Raw genomic sequence first — 18,960 nt, forward strand, 5'->3', positions numbered from 1 at the left:
GCCAAGAACCACCAATTTGTTGAGTCTTAGTGAGTGCTCTACATTCGAACAACACTTCCATATGTTTTTTGAAAGAACCTTCCATATGCTGTTATTATTATCACTTGGTTCACTTTAGTCATGAGTATGTATGAACGTGAACATGACACTGTCACTCCATCTTCTGGACTGGAACGAAATTTCCCTGCAACAATTGATGATGGAACACAATTTCCTTAAGTTCGAGTTTGTGTGTAGTTTCACGTGGTAGTTAATCTTGACCATTAATTTGAAACTTGACATACAAATTATATATTAGTTTCATGTTGTGAAAAGATCTCAACCATCAATCTAAATTGAACGATTGACAGTTGTGATATGTAAGTGTTTTAATTTAAAAAAAAAATATTGCACATATCGTTAACAAATTAATAGATGAATAATTTTACAATAACAAATCTTTATCAAGTGTTCCTTAAAAAAAACAACTTTATCAAGTGTTGATTTATTCCCATTCCAATAAATTCAGAATGAAAATATATCAATTTGAACCTCTCGATTTGAAAACAATACACATAATATTAATTAGAATAAAATATACAAGTGATAAAAAGTAACTAATGTTACATTGCAAATTAAAATATTTATTTTAACATTATTTTTTCTTTAAATGTGACACTCATTGTACATAACAAAAATCAAGGTTTTTTTTGTCAAGAAAAATCAACCTTTCTACTTAAAAAAGTAAGAATAAGAATAAGAAATAGAATTACCCTGCTTTATCACTTTTAACTTTTTTTTTTTTATCAATATATCACTATCTAATTGAATTTAAATAATGAGTCAAAAAAAATGAACTCTTATAGAAAGAAAAATTCCACATAAGAGATAAGACGACAATTTTCCACTTGATCACTATCTAAGTGTGTAAAAGTAAAAGTAAGCTTAAAAAACTATTAAACCTTAAATAAATAGCACTGAAAAAACGGTGCAGCGTACTGTGTATGAATTCGTTCTTTAACTCTATTCAGCTTATTATTGATTGATCACTTTTGTTGAGAAGCTGATTAACCAAAACGCAAATGTTCAACTTCTAATTCCATTCCGAGATCAATTACGATGCTACCTGGTAAAAACTTTCTCCTTCTGCATAATTTTCATTTTTCACTGCTTTCCTCTCCTTTAATCAATTCAATTTTACTGTGATTTCATTCATCACTTTACTTAACTTGAATTCAAATTCAGTTCATGGAAACTCTGCAACTTTGTTTTGTTTTTTTGTGTGTTATTATTGGCGATGCACCTTTTTGATATTTTTACAGTTCTGTTTGTACCTTTTTATGACCAGTCAAGTCAGTTCTGATTGTACTTATGCTAGTATTTTCAATTAACATACTTATTGCTGCACAGTTTGCTTAATCATTGTCCTTTTAACACAACGATAAACAAGTCGGTATGACAGAGTTTGTGCCACGTATGGGGGAGTTTTAACGCAACGATAAAGTTGTTAAAGTTGTTGTCACGTGACTTAAATGTCATGAGTTAAATCCTGGAAATTGCATCTTGTATAAAAAACAGGGTAAAACTGTGTACAATACACCAAAATGGTGGGACTCCTTCCAGAACTGTGCGTATACCATACACTAAGTGAATGTTTGTTATCAAGATGAGTTTGTCAGAATCACGTTGAGCCACTGTGATTTAGCAAAAGCTACATTTTGTAGCTTTTGCAAAATCACAGTGGCTCACCGTTATTCTGACAAACCATCATGATGTCTAACATGAGCTAAATTCATAGCCAGTAGTCACAGTGTGTGGCCCCAACTTTGATCAACTCGGAATTCCATAAAAATGGAGATGAAAAGGATTGAATGTTAGAAGAGTTCTAATTTCTAAATTATTGGACTAACTTGACATTGTCATGACAGGTTTGCAATACAACATCAACGATCTGTTTCAAGAAGCTAAGAAAAGATGGCTCAAGCCTATAGAAGTGCTTTACATTTTGCAGAATCATGATACCTGCAAGTTCACCGATTTTCCCCTTAACCAGCCTCATGGTAACATTCTTATTCTCTTTAATAAAATTGATGAAAGAATTAAGTGACCTGATTTTCTGGTGATTTGTGCTTTATTACTGATTGTCAACAACATTGGCAATTGATTTTTTTTTTAAAGGTGGATCTTTGTATCTGTTTAATAGAAGAGTCATGCGTTTCTTTCGAAAAGATGGTCATAATTGGCGGAAGAAAAAAGATGGAAGAACTGTTTCAGAAGCGCATGAACGGCTTAAGGTGCGCCAAAAGAATATATGGTGTTATTATTATTTTAGTTCCTTGATAGGTGGTTTCAAATTTGTATTTCTTGCTGCAGCATATGGCAGTCCACATTAACAGCTTACTCTTGATTCAGTTTATGTTGTATGTAAATGCTTCAATTTGCACTGTAATTTTAGGCCAAACCAAAATATGTCTTTTAGTGTCACATAAGAACTATGTAGGAAACATATCGTAATTGTACCATAATAACAGCATGGAGTTTTCATACCAATTCAAATTTGTGCTTCTCTACATCTTTTACTTTTAATTTATTTGGAAGTAAATGATTAACGGTAATCTGATACATCCCTAGTTTGGTTTTGTTTATTCTCTAGTTTTAACTCAAAAATCTGCTAATGGATAGTAGCAAGTATTTGTTCAGCAAGCACTTTTTATGTATATGAAATATAGCACAAATTTGAGATATAATTGATTCTTTGTCTAACAGTTTTTCTGGTATTGAGCAGTTTTTTGTTTTCAAAATAATTTACCATCATTGCTATATTAGCAATACCTTTTATTACAACATTTGTTTTGATATGGGATCTTATAATTTGATTTTCTCAATCCGAGTAATCATATTATTCTGCATGATTAGGTTGGAAATGTTGAAGCTCTAAACTGCTACTATGCACATGGAGAGGAGAACCGTAGTTTCCAGAGGCGAAGTTATTGGATGTTGAACCCGTGCGTAAACTATTAGCTTACAATCCCTTCGTATTATTAAGCTTACCACTGCATGTTGTATTTTCAAACCCTTCGTAAAAACTTTAGGGAAAATTATATAAAGGCAAAGTCAGATTATACTTCGGTATGCATAACAGCATAAAATCATGCATATTTATGAAAAAACATATATAAAGATAACGTGAGATCATATTTTTTACCATGATAAAGTTTTATTGACTTTAAAAACAATCAACATTAAGTATGCATTGCTAATCTTAAGATATTTTCGTTTATATATTATTATGTTGATTTAATGAATGTTTATATTTGCTCTTGTGCTATTGTCTTGACAGGGAATATGAGCATGTTGTTCTCGTGCATTACAGAGAAACAAATGAGGTGATTTTTCAAAACATAACATCAGATAAACATAGTAATTGTAGCATGTTAGAAGTGTGAAAACTGGGGATAGGAGTCCCATTTGCACAACATGGGCTCACTCTCTATCCTGTTTTAGAAGTTTTACTTAAAGCGCTTCTTCCTTTTTCAATATTCACTTTTGAAACTTCTGTTAAATAATTTATTTGTTTTTCTTTTCTCATAAAATTTTAGTTCTCTTGTTTTCTTTTTAATACTAATTTCTATACTCTTTTAGTTCAGATCTCTCTCTCTCTCTCTCTCTCTCTCTCTCGCTCGTAATGTTGTTCAAAACTCTACAAAAACATGAATATCCAAAGTGAATTATGTGGTCCATACCTCCAAAATGTACTCTTTTTCTGGTCGGGGTGCTCTCTCTAACTACACATATGACCTGTCTACATGTTGCATGCCAATGTTTAATTTTAAGACCAGATTCTCTTTGGATACCGTTCTGTGGAGGACTGTGATTAAATTTGTTATAAAATACTAGCTTATAATGACTCAACTTTCTGAATGGCAATTATTTTAATTACATTCCCTCCTGTGAATTGGTATATCTGTGCAGCTTGCATTTGAGTTTTGACATTATTGTTTTCACCCATATGTTACAGGGGACATCCAATTCTGGTCCTGTCACACAATCATCACCGTTTAGTCAGAGTCGTAGCTCATATACTACTCCAAACCCTGAGACAACATCCATAGTTGGTGATTCATGTGAACCTAATCAGAATTTCTCCAGTCCTGGGTTCTTAGAGGTCACCTCGGATATAGTCATCATGAATAATGAAACGGATCACTTAGAGAAAACAAACGCACAAGCTCTGCGCCAATTGGAGGAACAATTAAGTTTGAATGAGGACAGCTTCACAGAAATTCCACCCTTTTATAATGAGCATGAAATTCCTGTTGCATTCGCTGAACCAGATGATCATAAACAACCATATGATGGATATAATGGAACAAAAGGTAATTTAAACAAACTTGCACGATGAGAATTAATAGGTTTTTTGGGGGTTGGGGGTTAAATTAATACATGTTTTAGTTCAGTCTAACATCTTAGTTAATCCTAGTTCAGTCAAACATCTTAGTTAATCCTTATGTTGAGCATTTATCCTAAAGTAGACCTGCATGTTGCACAAGCTACCGAATAAAATCTATTTAGACACTGTTTAATTACAAAATATTTTTATACATAATCATGATAATTTATTAGTTAAGTGTATAGAACATAGAAGGGAAGCTACTAGGGTTGGTAAGGAAACTGAGTTGGTTGATTTTAGTAAAAGGAACAAAAGAATGCTTTGAGGATGATCTTAATCAGTGGTCAATCATTAAAACCCAAAAAACAGCTAGGTTGCAAATGAAATCTAAAAATATAGCGCATGAAATGAGAGGAGTTAGAAAATGTGGATGAAAAGATAAATGGTTTTAGGTGTTACTATTGCATCTTACCAAAGAAGAGGGTGATGATGGAGCTTAAATTTAATAGACGGGAAAAGTTGACTTGGAGACTAGGATGTTGGGAACAAAAGTCTATAAAACAGCGTATGAAATGAGAGGAGTTACAAAGATTGGATGAAAACATAAAAGTATTTAGATTTACTTTTGCCGATTACAAAAGAAGAGGGTGATGATAGGGATTAAAATCAAGAGATGAGAAAAAGGACATGTAGACTCATCAATTTGTTTTTCAACCTTTATATATTTAATAATAGATTGTCTTTAAAGTATTCGGTTATAGATCTTTGTCATCTACCTGGGCAAAGATGCCACCAGCTTCCTTTACCCTCATAGCTAATTAGCTATAAGTTATAACTGTTGAGCCAAATTTACAGCATACCTGCTTGTCTAAGCTGTCTGAGGCTATCATAGCCATGAGTTTTTTTATTTGGTATTGCAACCACTCTATATGATGAATTTTCTCTAGGTAACCCAATTCCTCATTCTCTATATCTCGATTGTTTTATGTGAATCTTAAAAAGACATTTAGGACACATGTTATAAACAAATGTCAAAAAGGGCAACTTCATGCCACAGAGATCCTACCATAGCAAAGTCCAGGAAAACGTTGGGCCTCTTGTTAATCTATTTTTGGCAGCCTTACCAAGTAATTGCAAGAGGTTAATTCCACGGCTTGAACTCGTGACTTTTAGTTTCACAGCAGCAACTCCAACCTTTGCACCAATGCTCTCCTTCACATAACCAAGGGGAAAAAAAGGGCTTAATTACACTTTTGGTCCCTTAAATATTTTTCAGGTTTCATATTGGTCCCCTAATTAATAAAAGTTACGATCTGGTCCCTTAACTCCTTCTCCGTTAGTCACTTTGGTCCCTTCTGTTGGTTTATGTTAAAAAAAGTTTGGAAACGTGGCATAACAGGTAGCTTTTTTTTTAGAGCAAATTGCACTCACCTCCCTTAAGTTTTTACTAAATAACAAACACACCCTTTTAGTTTTAAAACAACCACTAACCACCCTTATATTCTAGAAAACAAACACTCGCTACCCCTCTAGGTTAGCATCTGTCTATTTTGACATAATATTTTAACGAGAGATTTTTCTTCTTCTTTTATACAAGGCACTTGCACATGTTTTAGATATGAACAATTCACCCAAAATAAAACATTCTTTGAAAAAATTGAAGTGTAGAAAAGTAGAGTTTCCATTCTACATTTGTGACAGATGTTTAACACAATGCCAATTGAGTAAAAACAAAACAAAGAAAGGGGTTTCATGCTCTAAGATGCTTGTGTTGATAAGAATGAAATCTTGTTCAAAAGCGAGCAATGGAATGTAAAACAAGAATTGCAAACACCTAAAATTTCTTGGGATAAAGAACTTCAAATTCCCATTCTAGATTACCTACTTTCAAGATTCACGGTAGTGGTCACTCCATTAACAAATAGCGAATGACCATTGCCTAAACCTTTTTTGAGAATGGGATTTACATGTGCAATTGATTTAGAAATAGAACGAACTTACTCAAATTCTGAATACAGATTCATGAAATAGAATGAACTTACATAAATTTTGAATACAGATTCATGAAATAGAATGAACCTACACAATCACAATAAATAGAAGAGAGAAAACTTAACAGTGGAAGAAGAAATGTTCAACACTGAAGTGAAGTAAAAGAGCTCATAACAATGTGAGGGAAAGTGAGAGAGTTAACATAGATTTAATGGTGTTAAGATGGAAGGGAGGTGTTTGTTCATTTGATAATAAAATAAGAGAGGTTAGTGTCTGGTTTGAAACTAAAGGGGATGTTTATGTTATTTAAGACAACCTTAGGGGAGGTTAGTTTAATTTGCCCCTTTTTTATGTTTTTTTAGAGAGAGATGGGAATACGGTTCAAATAGAAAGGAAAGAGGAACTCGAATAAAACCCAGAAATTAGGATTCATCATTCATCTCCATCCCTCAATTTTCTTATTTTCCATCGATTTGCTTCTTCTTTTCTGTTTTGTTTTCCTTGTGCTTTCTATATCTTCAATAAATTCCTTGCTGATTAAAAAGGGCTATTATCTATTGATATAATTCACGATACTACATGGCTTCACTTTCCTCCATTTCTTGGTTTGTGAATCTGTACAATTATCGGATGCATTTATTTTGGTCTTTGCCCAAAAATTTATATCAATATATATTCACCCTTAAAACGATAATGATAGTAAGATAAAATCCTTCCAACAATGTATACTCCATGATTCATAACATATTTAAACATTACAGAATCATTTGAAGTTAACAATGATTGCGTTTCTCTTCTTCTGTTTGCGTTTCTTGTCTTCGTCGCGATTCTTCTTCTGCTCTTTCGTATTCGCATCTCTCTGTTTGTTCCTATTTCAATCGTATTCCACTCTCTTTCTCTATTTGAATGTGAAAACAATACAAAAAGCCACCTGTTATGCCGCGTGTTAATAACTTAAGGTTTTATTAACACAAACTAACAGAAGGGACCAAAGTGACTAATGGAGGAGTTAAGGGACCAAATCGTAACTTTTATTAATTAAGGGACCAATATGAAACCTGAAAAATATTTAAGGGACCAAAAGTGTAATTAAGCCAAAAAAAAAAACATGGTTTGACACTACTACCTTACAATTAGGTTTCTTGTATTTGGAATCACTCCAATGTGAACTCGAGGGATCCCAGTTAAAATATATTAACCATGCAAAACTGTCTTTAAATATTTAATGCGGATAATTTTATGTTATTTACTAAATTAAACAATAGTTTATATTTATTTGTGCACGTGAAATTACATTACATAAAAAGTCTGATTATTATAAATTATTTATTTCAGTATTTCACTGAAAATTAATTATTGTTCCATTCAAATCCTTTAAAAAAAAGGGTCTTGTTAACATTTCCCTAAAAAAAATTCCACTGTTACATTTTTCTCTGAATCATATTCAATTTATTCTAAAAAATGCTTTGTAGTTGGTTTACTCTAGTTATTGTTATTCAACATCAACCGTAAAGAGGGTAAAGGAAAAACTTCTAATATTAGTACATTTTCTGTAGATTGCAGTGGTAATCGTTATCATGAATTACTTGACCATGATTGCCCTGCTGGGCATGAAAAAACCTTATCTTGGACAGAGATGCTGGAATCATCCAAGTCCTCATTTGCAAACAAGTTACCAAAACAACACGCATACAAGGAATTTGAAAATGTGAGTACTGCAAAGCTAGATTTCAGATTTTTAAAGAGTTCATAATGTATATTTGCTAAATTTACAAATAACCTATTGGCAAATGCTATCAACTCAATTGCCCTAAGGGCACATGTTATGGAACCAAAGATAGAAATATTATCTTTGAATTTATGTTCAAAAGAATAATTTTTAAACTTCAAAGAATTAAATACACAATTTTCAAGAGAATATTTCAATATTTGGTTCCTTAACATGTGCCCTTATGGCACCTGTTAGCAAGACCCTAACTTATTTATGTAGTTCGGCATTTCTTGAAACAACTGAGTTATTTGCAGCTGTTATTTAAATATTATTGATATTTAGTTTTCATCTATGACCTACAAAGAAATAAAATTTGTATACTTGAAACAGGAAACGCCTCTATCTTCTTTTGGAAGAGAAATGATTGCCAACCAGGAAACCAGTTACCGGATACACCCCAACAGCAATAATGATGAGAACTGTATGGCTTACTTTAACCTTAATAACTTGAGAATTTACTTTTTTGGCACATAATGAAATTTCTTCCACCTCTGATTCATGTTCCATATCATCAGCATACTTTTTACTTCCTCAAGACACTGGTGGAGTCCAATTTTCTCCATATTCTTCAATAGAAACTCAAGGAACTAATTCTGACTACTATGAAACATTATTTGACCAAAGCCAAATTCAAGAACCTCGGGATGCATATTCAAGCTTGACTGTTGGCCAGAAACAGAAATTTACAATTACAGCTGTCTCCCCAGAATATTGTTATGCCAATGAGGCAACAAAGGTTCACACCTTTTTATTCTTACTTTATTATGCTCTGTATAATGATTTATGGCTCATGTACGTTAGTGAATGCTAGACGGGATAGGATTAGGAATGACACCATTAGAGCGTTGAGGTAGCACCTATAGTAGAAAAGATGGTAGAAAATAGGCTTAGGTTGATTGGGCATGTAGAGAGACGACTTGTAGATGTTGTAGTACGAAGAGTAGATCAGATGGAGGAGAGTCAAATCAAAAGAGGTAGAGGAAGACTTAGAAAAACTACAAGAGAAACTATTGTGGAAGGTTTAGAGGTTTAATGAGTTGGATCCAAATATGGTTTATGATAGAACATTACGTTACGGCGTAATTTGATCCATGTAGTCGACCCCACTAAGTAGGATGAGGCTTGGTTGTTGTTGCACATTAGTGAATGCTATCTTCTGAATGATGGAAGTGTGATTCCTTTTAATTAATCTGATGTTTCCAGCTTAACTTTACCTAGGTTCATGAAGTGCATGCACAATATGTTTGAAACATATATATAATTACTTTTATATAATGCAATTATTAACTAGGTAAATGTCATGAAAGCTCTAAGCATAACTAATTTTAAGCTTTTTCCTCGCCAATTATTTTTCTGTTAATGGATGATATAATACAGATGCTATTGCTACTGATGCGGTGTATATTCTAAATCCTAAATTCCCTATTTCCATGTGTAGGTGATCATTGTTGGATCCTTTCTCTGCCTCCCCTCGGATTCTACCTGGGCTTGTATGTTTGGTGACGTTGAAGTTCCTGCTGAAATAATTCAGGATGGCGTAATCTGTTGTGAGGCTCCGTCCCATCTTCTTGGAAAGGTTGCTCTGTGCATTACTTCAGGAAATAAGGAACCATGCAGTGAAATCAAAGAGTTTGAGTTTCGTAATAAGACCAATAGTTGCATTCACTGTAATGTTTTGGAAACAGAAGTTGCCCATAGTCCAGAAGAACTGTTATTACTTGTTCGATTTGCAGAAATGCTCCTCTCTGCTTCGATTATAAAGGATGATAGCTCAGAATCTGGAGGTCAATTTTCAACAGAACAGAAAGCAGATGATGATTCATGGAGCCATATTATAGATGCTCTCCTAGTTGGCAACGTAAATTCATCTGGTACTATTGATTGTCTTCTTCAAGAGCTGCTGAAGGATAAGCTGCGGCACTGGCTTTCTTGCAGATCCAATGAACGAGATGAAGATGCAGGTTGTTCTTTGTCCAAGAAAGAGCAAGGGATTATACACATAGTTTCTGGATTGGGTTTCGAGTGGGCCCTGAACCCCATTCTCAGTTGTGGCATGAATGTTAATTTCCGTGATATCAATGGATGGACTGCCCTTCATTGGGCTGCACGGTTTGGAAGGTAATCGAAAACTGAACTGAGCTGTTGATAGCAAACAATGCTTCAAGGTTTTGACCAAAATATGATTCCTAAAATTTGTTTAGAAATCTTTACTTTTTCCTTGGGAAAAGGAAGTACATATACAAGGAGAGAGCACGGGATGGAAACTAAGCCTGTTTTAATATTGGAAATTGATAGGGTATAATTATTATAGCCACGTATAATAAAATGCTTTGCACTTGACCCAAAAAAAATGCTTTGCATGTCAGAAATTAACGAGCAGGTTACACCAGTTACGTTAGTTAAATAATGACACTGTTATGTCAAAAACAAGTTTGGGGAAGGTTGTGTGAATCGAAGTGTTTATTTATTTAATGGTTTCTTTTCTTCTTTTGTTTTCTCATTTGACTGTCTTCCATATGATCAATTATTCTTATGAAAACCTAGATTGGTCTTCTCACATCATCAAATGATGTCAGACCAGATTCAGTCATAAAGGGTGATCACGTCATGATTAAAAAAATTGCTTTCAGAAACCTTTAAGAATTAGCTGTGTTCCATTCTTAATGCTCTAGATGTTGTATTGTATCACTGAACTATTTTATTCCATGGTAGGGAAAAAATGGTTGCTTCACTTATTGCTGCTGGTGCATCTGCTGGAGCAGTGACGGATCCAAGTTCACAAGATCCAAATGGTAAAACTGCTGCATCTATTGCGGCCAGCAATGGGCACAAGGGACTGGCAGGTTATCTTGCAGAAGTAGATCTAACAAGTCATCTGTCATCCCTCACATTGGAAAAGTGTGAAGTTCCTAAAGATTCTTCTGAGCTTGAAGCTGAGTTAACTGTCAGTAGTGTGTCTAAGAAAAATCTTGAAGCCAGTGATGATGAGGATTCACTAAGAAATACCTTGGGTGCTGTCAGAAATGCAGCTCAGGCAGCTGCACGTATACAGGCTGCTTTCCGTGCACATTCTTTCAGAAAACGGATGGAGAGAGAAGCTGCCTCCACCACTTGTCTAAATGGATATGTCACCGGTTTAGGTGGCATTGGTGGATATGTTAGGAGCTCACGTGATTACAATTCAGCTGCCTTATCAATTCAGAAGAAATATAGAGGCTGGAAAGTTCGCAAAGAGTACTTAGCTTTTCGCCAAAAAGTTGTAACGATACAGGTAATAGATGTTATGTTACTATTACATTTCAAAGACATTAAATTCTGAGAGCTCTAGATACTTTGACAAGTGAATAAAATTGTTTCTAGAAGAGAGAGATGGAAAAATAAAAGGTATATAGCTAACTAAGTAAAAATGGTGCATGCATAGGCCAAGCCTCAACAAGAACTTAATATTAACCTCAGATTTTTATGTGTTTGTTTGGGCAGGCTCATGTGAGGGGTTACCAGACTCGGAGGCAATACAAGCTAATGATATGGGCAGTTGGAATCTTGGACAAGGTTGTGCTAAGGTGGCGGAGAAAACGGGTTGGTTTGCGAAGTTCTCCACAAGAAATAGATTCAAAAGAAGAAAGTGATGATGAAGATTTTCTCAAGGTGTTCAGGCAAGAAAAAGTACATGCAGCAATTCAAAAGGCTTTGGCACGGGTGATTTCCATGGTCCCTTCTGTGCATGCTCGTCATCAGTATAATCGCATGCTTGGGATGCGTCGTCGAGCCGAGGTATATAGGCTAACATCTTGGTTATATTAGTTACGCCCACTTTTTGCTTTCGGAAATAAGAGAAATCACCCACTTTTTGCATTCAGAAATAAGAGAAATGCCAGAAAGATGCTATTTCATGTTATTTTTCTGTACACTATTATTAAATAAAATCCATGCTGATCTGATTAAATAACATGAATTCATTCTTTGTTAGTGGTACCAGTATGAGATTTTATCTAGTAAATAGTAATGGAAGTAGGATAAAGAAAAAGATTATCCTCGTGAAGTAATCAGGAATTAGTTAAACAGTTAGAGCTAGCGAAATTGTCAATTCGAGAGCTCCTTTGGTTTGAATAATGCATAACTTACCATTCTCTTACAGGCTGAACATGGCAACACGAGTGATGAAATGGAAACACGGTTATCAACTTCTGTGGATGATGCTTGGAATATTGATGATGCTTGGAATGTTGAAGATGATGATTTATATCAATTTCCTTGGGAAGCGCTCTAGCCTTCATGGTTTATTTGTCTCTATTTTGGTGTGTAGCTTTACCGTTTATGTATAGTTTTTGTATTTGGATATGTAGAACAAACTTTAAGGTTGTAGCTTGTAAATCAGTCTAGGTTGTACATAGTGATAAAGGTGATGGACATTTTCACTTCATCGAATGTACAAAATGGCCTTGAATGCATGTTGGATAGAGTTTCAAAGTCAGTGGTGTAACTTGCCACTTTCTTAGTGTATAATGTTCTTGCTTGTCAAAGCCTTCCTCTCATTTTGTGTGTAGTTGCAGCAACTAGTAAAAATCTTTTTTTTTTTGACAGAACAACTAGTAAAAATCTTACACAGACTAGATTGATGCAATCATATATTGCATTAAAAATAAGGGTTAGCGATGTTGGTTTGAGACTTTAGAGTGTACTTCTCTCAATGTTTTAGGTTCGACTTTCCCCGATGTCAATTTGGGTGAGCTAGTTTAACTTAAAAAAAATATGTTACATATAAAATGAAGCAATTAATAGATGATTTGATAAAAGCTTAGAGTTTAACCAAGCAATTGGATTCAACTTGTTAATGAGCTCCATTAAAGGATGAATCATTTGTGATAAACAGAGTTTCAGTCTTGAAATAATTTTTCCTCAAACTTTATTTATCTTTCGACTCACTTTCAGAACCTTAAAACCCCTTTCTCTGAGAATTGGAAGGTTAACATAAAAAAATATCAACAATAATAAAGTATTTAAAAACAAAAACGCAAAAACAAACTATGTATGAGGAATTTTTACTCAAGGATTATAACTAGTCAAATAATTATAAGCATGTGATAAAAAGATATTTTTGATTAATAATAATTTGAGTGGATGGACTCATTAATTAATCAAGATATAATAATTGATGGAAAGGTCCACAAAGCACTTTCCCACTCCAAGAGGAAAGTGGCATATAGTAACTAACAACAAACCGCAAGCCAGTAAGGCACGTCTCTTGTGTATTTGTTTTTTTTCCTTTCGATTATCCAATAAAATAGAGCTTTTAGCGGTGGGTCGGTTAGAACAAAGTCTAAAGAAAGATTTCTCTCCGGCGGTTATGGAGCAAGATAGGAGGCTTGAACTCATCGACCAAGCAATTCAAAAACATATTCATAACAAAAGTGACAATAATAATAATCATAACCTTAAAGACCACGAAACTGAATACCAAAAAGCTCTCTCCCACCTACTCTCTGTCTCTCAGGTACTTTATGTTCATTTTGCATGTCAATATTGTTTATTTACATGTTAATATGTCATATGTTGTCTCTCAAATTGAACACGTTTTATGTTCATCTTGCTCAATTTGATTTATTAGCAGTTGGAAATGTCTAAAGGAGGTGAAACAGTTAACCAATCCGAAGCATCTAGTCCTTCAAAGCAGGTGGCTTCTGCAATTGAGAAAACAAAAGGTGAAACTGTGGATGATGGAGGATGCATGGGAAGTGAAAAGGATGAGATAATCAAAGAGCTGAAAAAGGTGAAGAAGCAGAATTTTGTGACTCATTGTCTTCTTTCAGCAATGATTGTCCTCACTGTGGCTTGGCAACTATCAGAGGTTTCACTTGTGATGAGAGTGAAGGATGGAATAAACCACCCATTTAGATCCGTTGGGAGTATGTTCAAAGAGATAGTGAAAGATGTTTCTAGCAGCCATGGTCAGGATGCTGATGACAAAGAAAACAATGAATCCACATCTCTTCCTTCTCTTAAGATTCCAGATATGACCAACATGGATGTACCAAATTTCGGAAAGGAATGAAAATTTTCATTTTCTTTAAGTGGTTGATCATCCACTCTCAATTGGTTGAGCTTGAAAGTTATATTGAAAAGTTAATTAAGGGCAATGACTGTCAATGAAGATGTTAAGCCATTGCTTGTAATGTTCATTCACACTTCATTTACCATTTCTGTGTAATTGTGTCAAAAGGTGGTAGTTACCTTTTCTAGTGGCATTTGCGTAATCAATAAGTATGAAATCTTTAAGGTGTAGTGTTAGCACAGAAGAGCCAGAAGGTAGAGTGGCGGATCTATGTGTATGTATGGGATAGCCAGAAAATATTATTGTTTTAAGTTAGTATATTTTATAATTAGTTAAGCTACCACAAATGTGTTTATTTGTTAAAAGCTATCAGAAATAAGAAAGTCAAACGATATCCACTTGTTCTATAAAATGATATCCAATTGTTCAATAGATATGTTATATTTCATTTTGTTTTTATTTGGTTCCTCGTAAAAACGGACTAACTTTGCCATTGACTTTGTATGTCACGACCTTAAACCCAAGCCGGGATCGATAGGGTAAGAGTACGCTTAAAATTGTGGTATAAAGTCAAATGAATAAAATGGGATATCATCTATCTATTTTTCTAAAATCTAATTAGCTCATTCCATTTCACTTCATTCAACCTTTTTTTGAGCAACACTTCATTCAACCTAATAACTCCTATCCAAATGATTATAAAAATAAAAAGTACCACCTTACCAAATAGTACATTCTAAAATTGATTTGTGTTACCACAAAACCAACCAAACACTAAGCAGAAATTAAACTGACAAGCCTAAGCATGACACTGCAATAATACTGTAATAAACATTTAATACAAGACTTGCTTTAGATTGGCTCACTTTTTGATCAAGTCAGCTTCGCAATTTGAGACCTCTAAATTTGAATTGTCGCTGTGCATAAATTTTCAATAGTATTTTAAAAGAGAAGGAAATTGATCAGCCAATTATATATATCCAAGCAATCAATTGGAATGGCTAGCACACTTTGTGTTGGCTACATAACGGAAAACCAACTCAGCAATGAAATCAAATACTCAGTAAAATTTAAACATTGACAGATGCACAAAAGCCAAATTTTAGATGCAAATTGCATGAATATGGAACCAGTATAAAGTTTTCAACCCCCAATATTCATATTCATTGATCTTCAACAAATTTTCCTTCAAAGAGTTTAAACACAATTCTAAACAGGAGACACAATTAAGAATTAACACAAACCAAAAGACCCAATTTTAATTTTAAATGTCTGAAGCAAAACAGTTGTACGCAAACTTATACATTCGACAGTCTATCTTCTTCACGCATAGTTCAAACGGAATATGTCATTCAACACATAATAGCTTCCTTGCGGTGTTGGTATCAAATGGAACATCTGCAAAGAGAAAAATTTGTTCAGTTCACTGATCAAGAAATAAGAGCAGGATTAGGTAATTAACAGTGAGAAGATAAAAGACTGCCAAGTGATATTGATGATTTAACAATCACAGTTCTATCTGGACAATAATAAATGGTAAATGCAGTAAAAGACCGCCTTCATATGTTACTGAAATTTGGTCTTTCTCTATGGTTACATAAAACACCATTATCAATATGAGGAAAACTCCAAAATTAGAAATTTCACTCTAATCATGAATTGGTGGCAGTAACCCTAATTCCCATTGCCCAACCACAGACCATTTTCTTATAGCTATAGACTGTTTATGCCGTAGTTAATCATTTCATTATTTAACTTTCCTAATTAACCCATGTTCTTCTCTAACTCAATCTGAGACTTCAATGTCTAGAGATGGAATTAGAACCATCTTCCAAACGAGAATTTAGTGATGCATTCCCCCCCCCCCCCCCCCCCCCCCCCCCCCCCCCAACAGACCCTTCAAGATGGGTGCCCTGACAAGTTAACCAATATTTGCCATTCACTTCCTTTGCGATAAAAGGGATGGTCATTTCACTATTTCGTATAGAAGTAGGATGGTCCTGAAATCTGAGTGAAATAACTAAGAAAGCACATGGCTCTATCCAAGAACCATTGACCACAAGGCGCATATTAACTAGCATTAGATTGGTGAACAAATCAAAGCATAAAAGGCACGTTCTTTCTAGACATGGTGAGATTGAGATTTGAGAGCAATTTAACAAAACCAGGACCACAAACACTTCCCCCACTCCACCCAATAAATGTTCAACAACATCAAGTAATCAATACCCTAGACTAGAGAAAACAACATTGATACAAAGAGGAATCTACATGGAATCAATGTTCATCAAAGTTCAATTTACACTTGTAAGTCAACTTCATTCACACAATCCAAATCCATCATAATAATAATAGGCAAATATCCAATTTAGTCCCTTAAATTGTTGATTATATCAACATAATCCATTTACAATAACAATATTCCAAAATGATCACTAAAATAAAAAAATGTCAGTTAGATTCATCTCTTTGTTGGTATTCACAAAGACTACAATGCCGATACGTTTGTCATGTTAGAAATGCATTAGGAGCTAAGTGTGTATTTGGAATGTCAAAATTACATAGGCTCAACGTGATTCTACCAAACTCACCGCAAATCCAAGCATGCAAATGAACAATGACTACACACATCATGCATTCAATAATAGATCCAACAGATAGAAAAACCTAATTAACATTTTACAATTCTAAGGACCATTTTAGAATATTGATAATACCAATCAAATTTCAGGGATCAAATTGGATATTCACTCCAATATTGAAATCCTACGACAGCAAAACTATTAACAAAACGAGAGATACAACTACAATCACAAAAACAAGATCAAAACCCTAAACCAGATAAAGTTGCAACGCTAGAAAAATATCATCAATTAATAATCAATAAAACTGAGATTTAACAAAACACAGATCCACCAATTAAAACTTAATCATGAAAAACTTAAATAACACGGAAATTGTTAATAATAAGAAGAAAAAAAATACAAAACCCTAAAATTAACAAATAGAAAACCCTAGAGAGAGAGAGGGAATTGACCTGACTGAATTTGAGGGCGTGTTGTTCGCCGGCGAGCTGGAGATTACCACTGACAAAGACAAGCATGCCGCCGTTAGCGCCAGAAGGTTGACAATCGACGGTGGTGATGGAGTGATGGCACTGCTGGAAAGGGAGAGAAGTGAGTTTAGCGACGATATTCTGAGATCCCATTATTTGCTGACCTTCAAAGGTGAGCATAGAACCATCTTGGTAGAGAGTGGCGAGATTGGGACGGTTGGTGTCGAAGGTGGTGTAGTAGTGTTCCACGAATGCCTTTGACAATGCGTTTGGATCCATCGCTCTTACGCCGCCGTAACACGATCTCTTTCTCTGCTTTCTTCTCACGCAGTCTCTCTATCTCACTCCTTGGCCTGGCTTCTTATAAATAAGCGCTCTCTCTCTCTCTCTCTCTATAACTTAACAAATAAGAAAAATCAATTTATCAAATTTACGAATTTTGTGAAGTGACAAATAAACAAATAATCTATAATAGTGATGATAAACAATCCCTTAGGGCACAAGTTAAGAATCTAAAAATGGAATTAAATCATAAATTATGTCTTGAAAAGATAAGATTTTAAATTTTTAGAATATTGAATGCACAATTTCCAACAAAATATTTCTATCTTTAGTTTCTTAACTTGTGCCTTAAGGGCACAAGTTAACATTTCCCTATTTTTTTTTTTGTCTAGAAACCTAATGGCTAGGGCTCACATAATTAAATGTGGAGAAGTGGGGTGTTCAGGGTTCAAACCCTGGCCCCTGCATAAAACATGCAATGTCCCTGCCAATTGAGCTAAACTCACGGAGACTGATGATAAACAAATTTATTACTGTCATCGTGAGTTTAGCTTATTTGGTATGGACAATAAATAGTATATACAAAGTTTAGGGTTCAAACCCCGGTCACCAAAAAAAATTACTAGTAATAGTTATCGAATATGGTGAAAAACTAAACGAACCTCTATTTTTATGTTTTTTTTTATCACTTTTAATCCTAAAACTAATTCCTTATATTTTGCAAATAAAAAAACTAATGTATTTCATCTTTTTTTCCTTATTATCCGAGTACCTTTGTTTTTAATATTTAAATATTGTTTTAGTTTATCACTTCCAAGCATAGAACTAATTTCCTATATTTCTACTACTATATACTAGCAGAAAGACGGGCACTATCGTGTCTGTCTGTCCGCTCTTTTTACTGCACTAACGCATGTGATTATTTTATTATGTTTGTATAATTTTGATTTAAATTTTTAAATATTAATGGAAATTATTTATATATTGATTTATAAACAAAAGGGTTAATGGTGCTTTACCCCTGTAAAATAATTTTTTTGATTTACTCCCTGTAAAAAAAAAATCCATAATACACCCCTAATAGGCCATACAAAAACCAAATTTTTTGTAAAAAAAAAAATAAAAACTCGTTTTTGTATGACCTATTAGGGGGTATTCTGAAAACAAAATATTTTACAGGGCGGTAAATCAAAAAAAAAAATTTACAGGGGGTAAACCCGGAAATGACCTATATTACAGTGGGTAAAACACTATTAACCCTAAACAAAATAATATTGTCAAGACATATCACAAAATTATTTTTGAACTCAACATATTTTAGTTTACCTGCATATAAAATTATGATTAAATAATAATCATTTATTGTTTATTCTAATAGTAATTAGTAACATCATAATATACTAGTTAATAGGTCTTTACCCCCTGTAATATAGGTCGTT

General features: G+C 33.9%; 3 protein-coding genes across 5 annotated transcripts; 2 read left to right on the forward strand and 1 right to left on the reverse strand.

Moving 5' to 3' along the window:
* Window positions 1-976: 976 nt before the first annotated feature.
* On the forward strand, window positions 977-12,667 carry LOC146940858 (calmodulin-binding transcription activator 4-like). Of its 2 annotated transcripts, none has more exons than XM_085754631.1 (13): window positions 977-1,108; window positions 1,908-2,039; window positions 2,158-2,273; window positions 2,896-2,984; window positions 3,320-3,365; window positions 3,998-4,355; window positions 7,918-8,069; window positions 8,463-8,553; window positions 8,648-8,868; window positions 9,571-10,250; window positions 10,845-11,403; window positions 11,613-11,906; window positions 12,271-12,667. In XM_085754631.1, the coding sequence occupies exons 1-13, from the start codon at window positions 1,099-1,101 to the stop codon at window positions 12,400-12,402; spliced, it is 2,880 nt and encodes a 959-aa protein (XP_085610757.1). In that variant the 5' UTR covers window positions 977-1,098; the 3' UTR covers window positions 12,403-12,667. The 2 variants fall into 2 exon arrangements, with proteins under 2 accessions (XP_085610757.1, XP_085610758.1); XM_085754632.1 differs by having other exon boundaries at window positions 7,996-8,069.
* Window positions 12,668-13,310: 643 nt separating this feature from the next.
* On the forward strand, window positions 13,311-14,596 carry LOC146940859 (uncharacterized). 2 transcript variants are annotated; one of them, XM_085754634.1, is made up of 2 exons: window positions 13,311-13,626; window positions 13,741-14,596. In XM_085754634.1, exons 1-2 carry the CDS (start codon window positions 13,480-13,482, stop codon window positions 14,182-14,184), a joined length of 591 nt encoding a protein of 196 aa, XP_085610760.1. In that variant the 5' UTR covers window positions 13,311-13,479; the 3' UTR covers window positions 14,185-14,596. The 2 variants fall into 2 exon arrangements, with proteins under 2 accessions (XP_085610760.1, XP_085610761.1); XM_085754635.1 differs by having other exon boundaries at window positions 13,312-13,626; window positions 13,744-14,596.
* Window positions 14,597-15,269: 673 nt separating this feature from the next.
* LOC146940860 (nuclear transport factor 2A-like) lies at window positions 15,270-17,577 on the reverse strand. The gene is made up of 2 exons (XM_085754636.1): window positions 17,222-17,577; window positions 15,270-15,582 (listed from the first exon to the last, which is right to left on the reverse strand). The coding sequence occupies exons 1-2, from the start codon at window positions 17,516-17,518 to the stop codon at window positions 15,508-15,510; spliced, it is 372 nt and encodes a 123-aa protein (XP_085610762.1). The 5' UTR covers window positions 17,519-17,577; the 3' UTR covers window positions 15,270-15,507.
* Window positions 17,578-18,960: the final 1,383 nt, after the last annotated feature.

This window comes from Medicago sativa, chromosome 3 (assembly GCF_051527215.1).
Source record: "Medicago sativa cultivar Bolivia chromosome 3, Bolivia_mono, whole genome shotgun sequence".
Classification (NCBI taxonomy): domain Eukaryota; kingdom Viridiplantae; phylum Streptophyta; class Magnoliopsida; order Fabales; family Fabaceae; genus Medicago; species Medicago sativa.

What these genes read in the sequence shown, in the direction of transcription:
- LOC146940858 (XM_085754631.1), top strand. An exon ending in AGTTATTGGATGTTGAACCC is followed by an intron (nt 2,985 to 3,319) that starts GTGCGTAAACTA and finishes TTGTCTTGACAG; the next exon opens with GGAATATGAGCATGTTGTTC. An exon ending in ATGCCAATGAGGCAACAAAG is followed by an intron (nt 8,869 to 9,570) that starts GTTCACACCTTT and finishes TTCCATGTGTAG; the next exon opens with GTGATCATTGTTGGATCCTT.
- LOC146940859 (XM_085754634.1), top strand. Translation starts at nt 13,480, where the DNA reads ATGGAGCAAGATAGGAGGCTTGAACTCATCGACCAAGCAATTCAAAAA. An exon ending in ACCTACTCTCTGTCTCTCAG is followed by an intron (nt 13,627 to 13,740) that starts GTACTTTATGTT and finishes TTGATTTATTAG; the next exon opens with CAGTTGGAAATGTCTAAAGG.
- LOC146940860 (XM_085754636.1), bottom strand. Translation starts at nt 17,518, where the DNA reads ATGGATCCAAACGCATTGTCAAAGGCATTCGTGGAACACTACTACACC. An exon ending in ACGCCCTCAAATTCAGTCAG is followed by an intron (nt 15,583 to 17,221) that starts GTCAATTCCCTC and finishes TTCTCTTTGCAG; the next exon opens with ATGTTCCATTTGATACCAAC.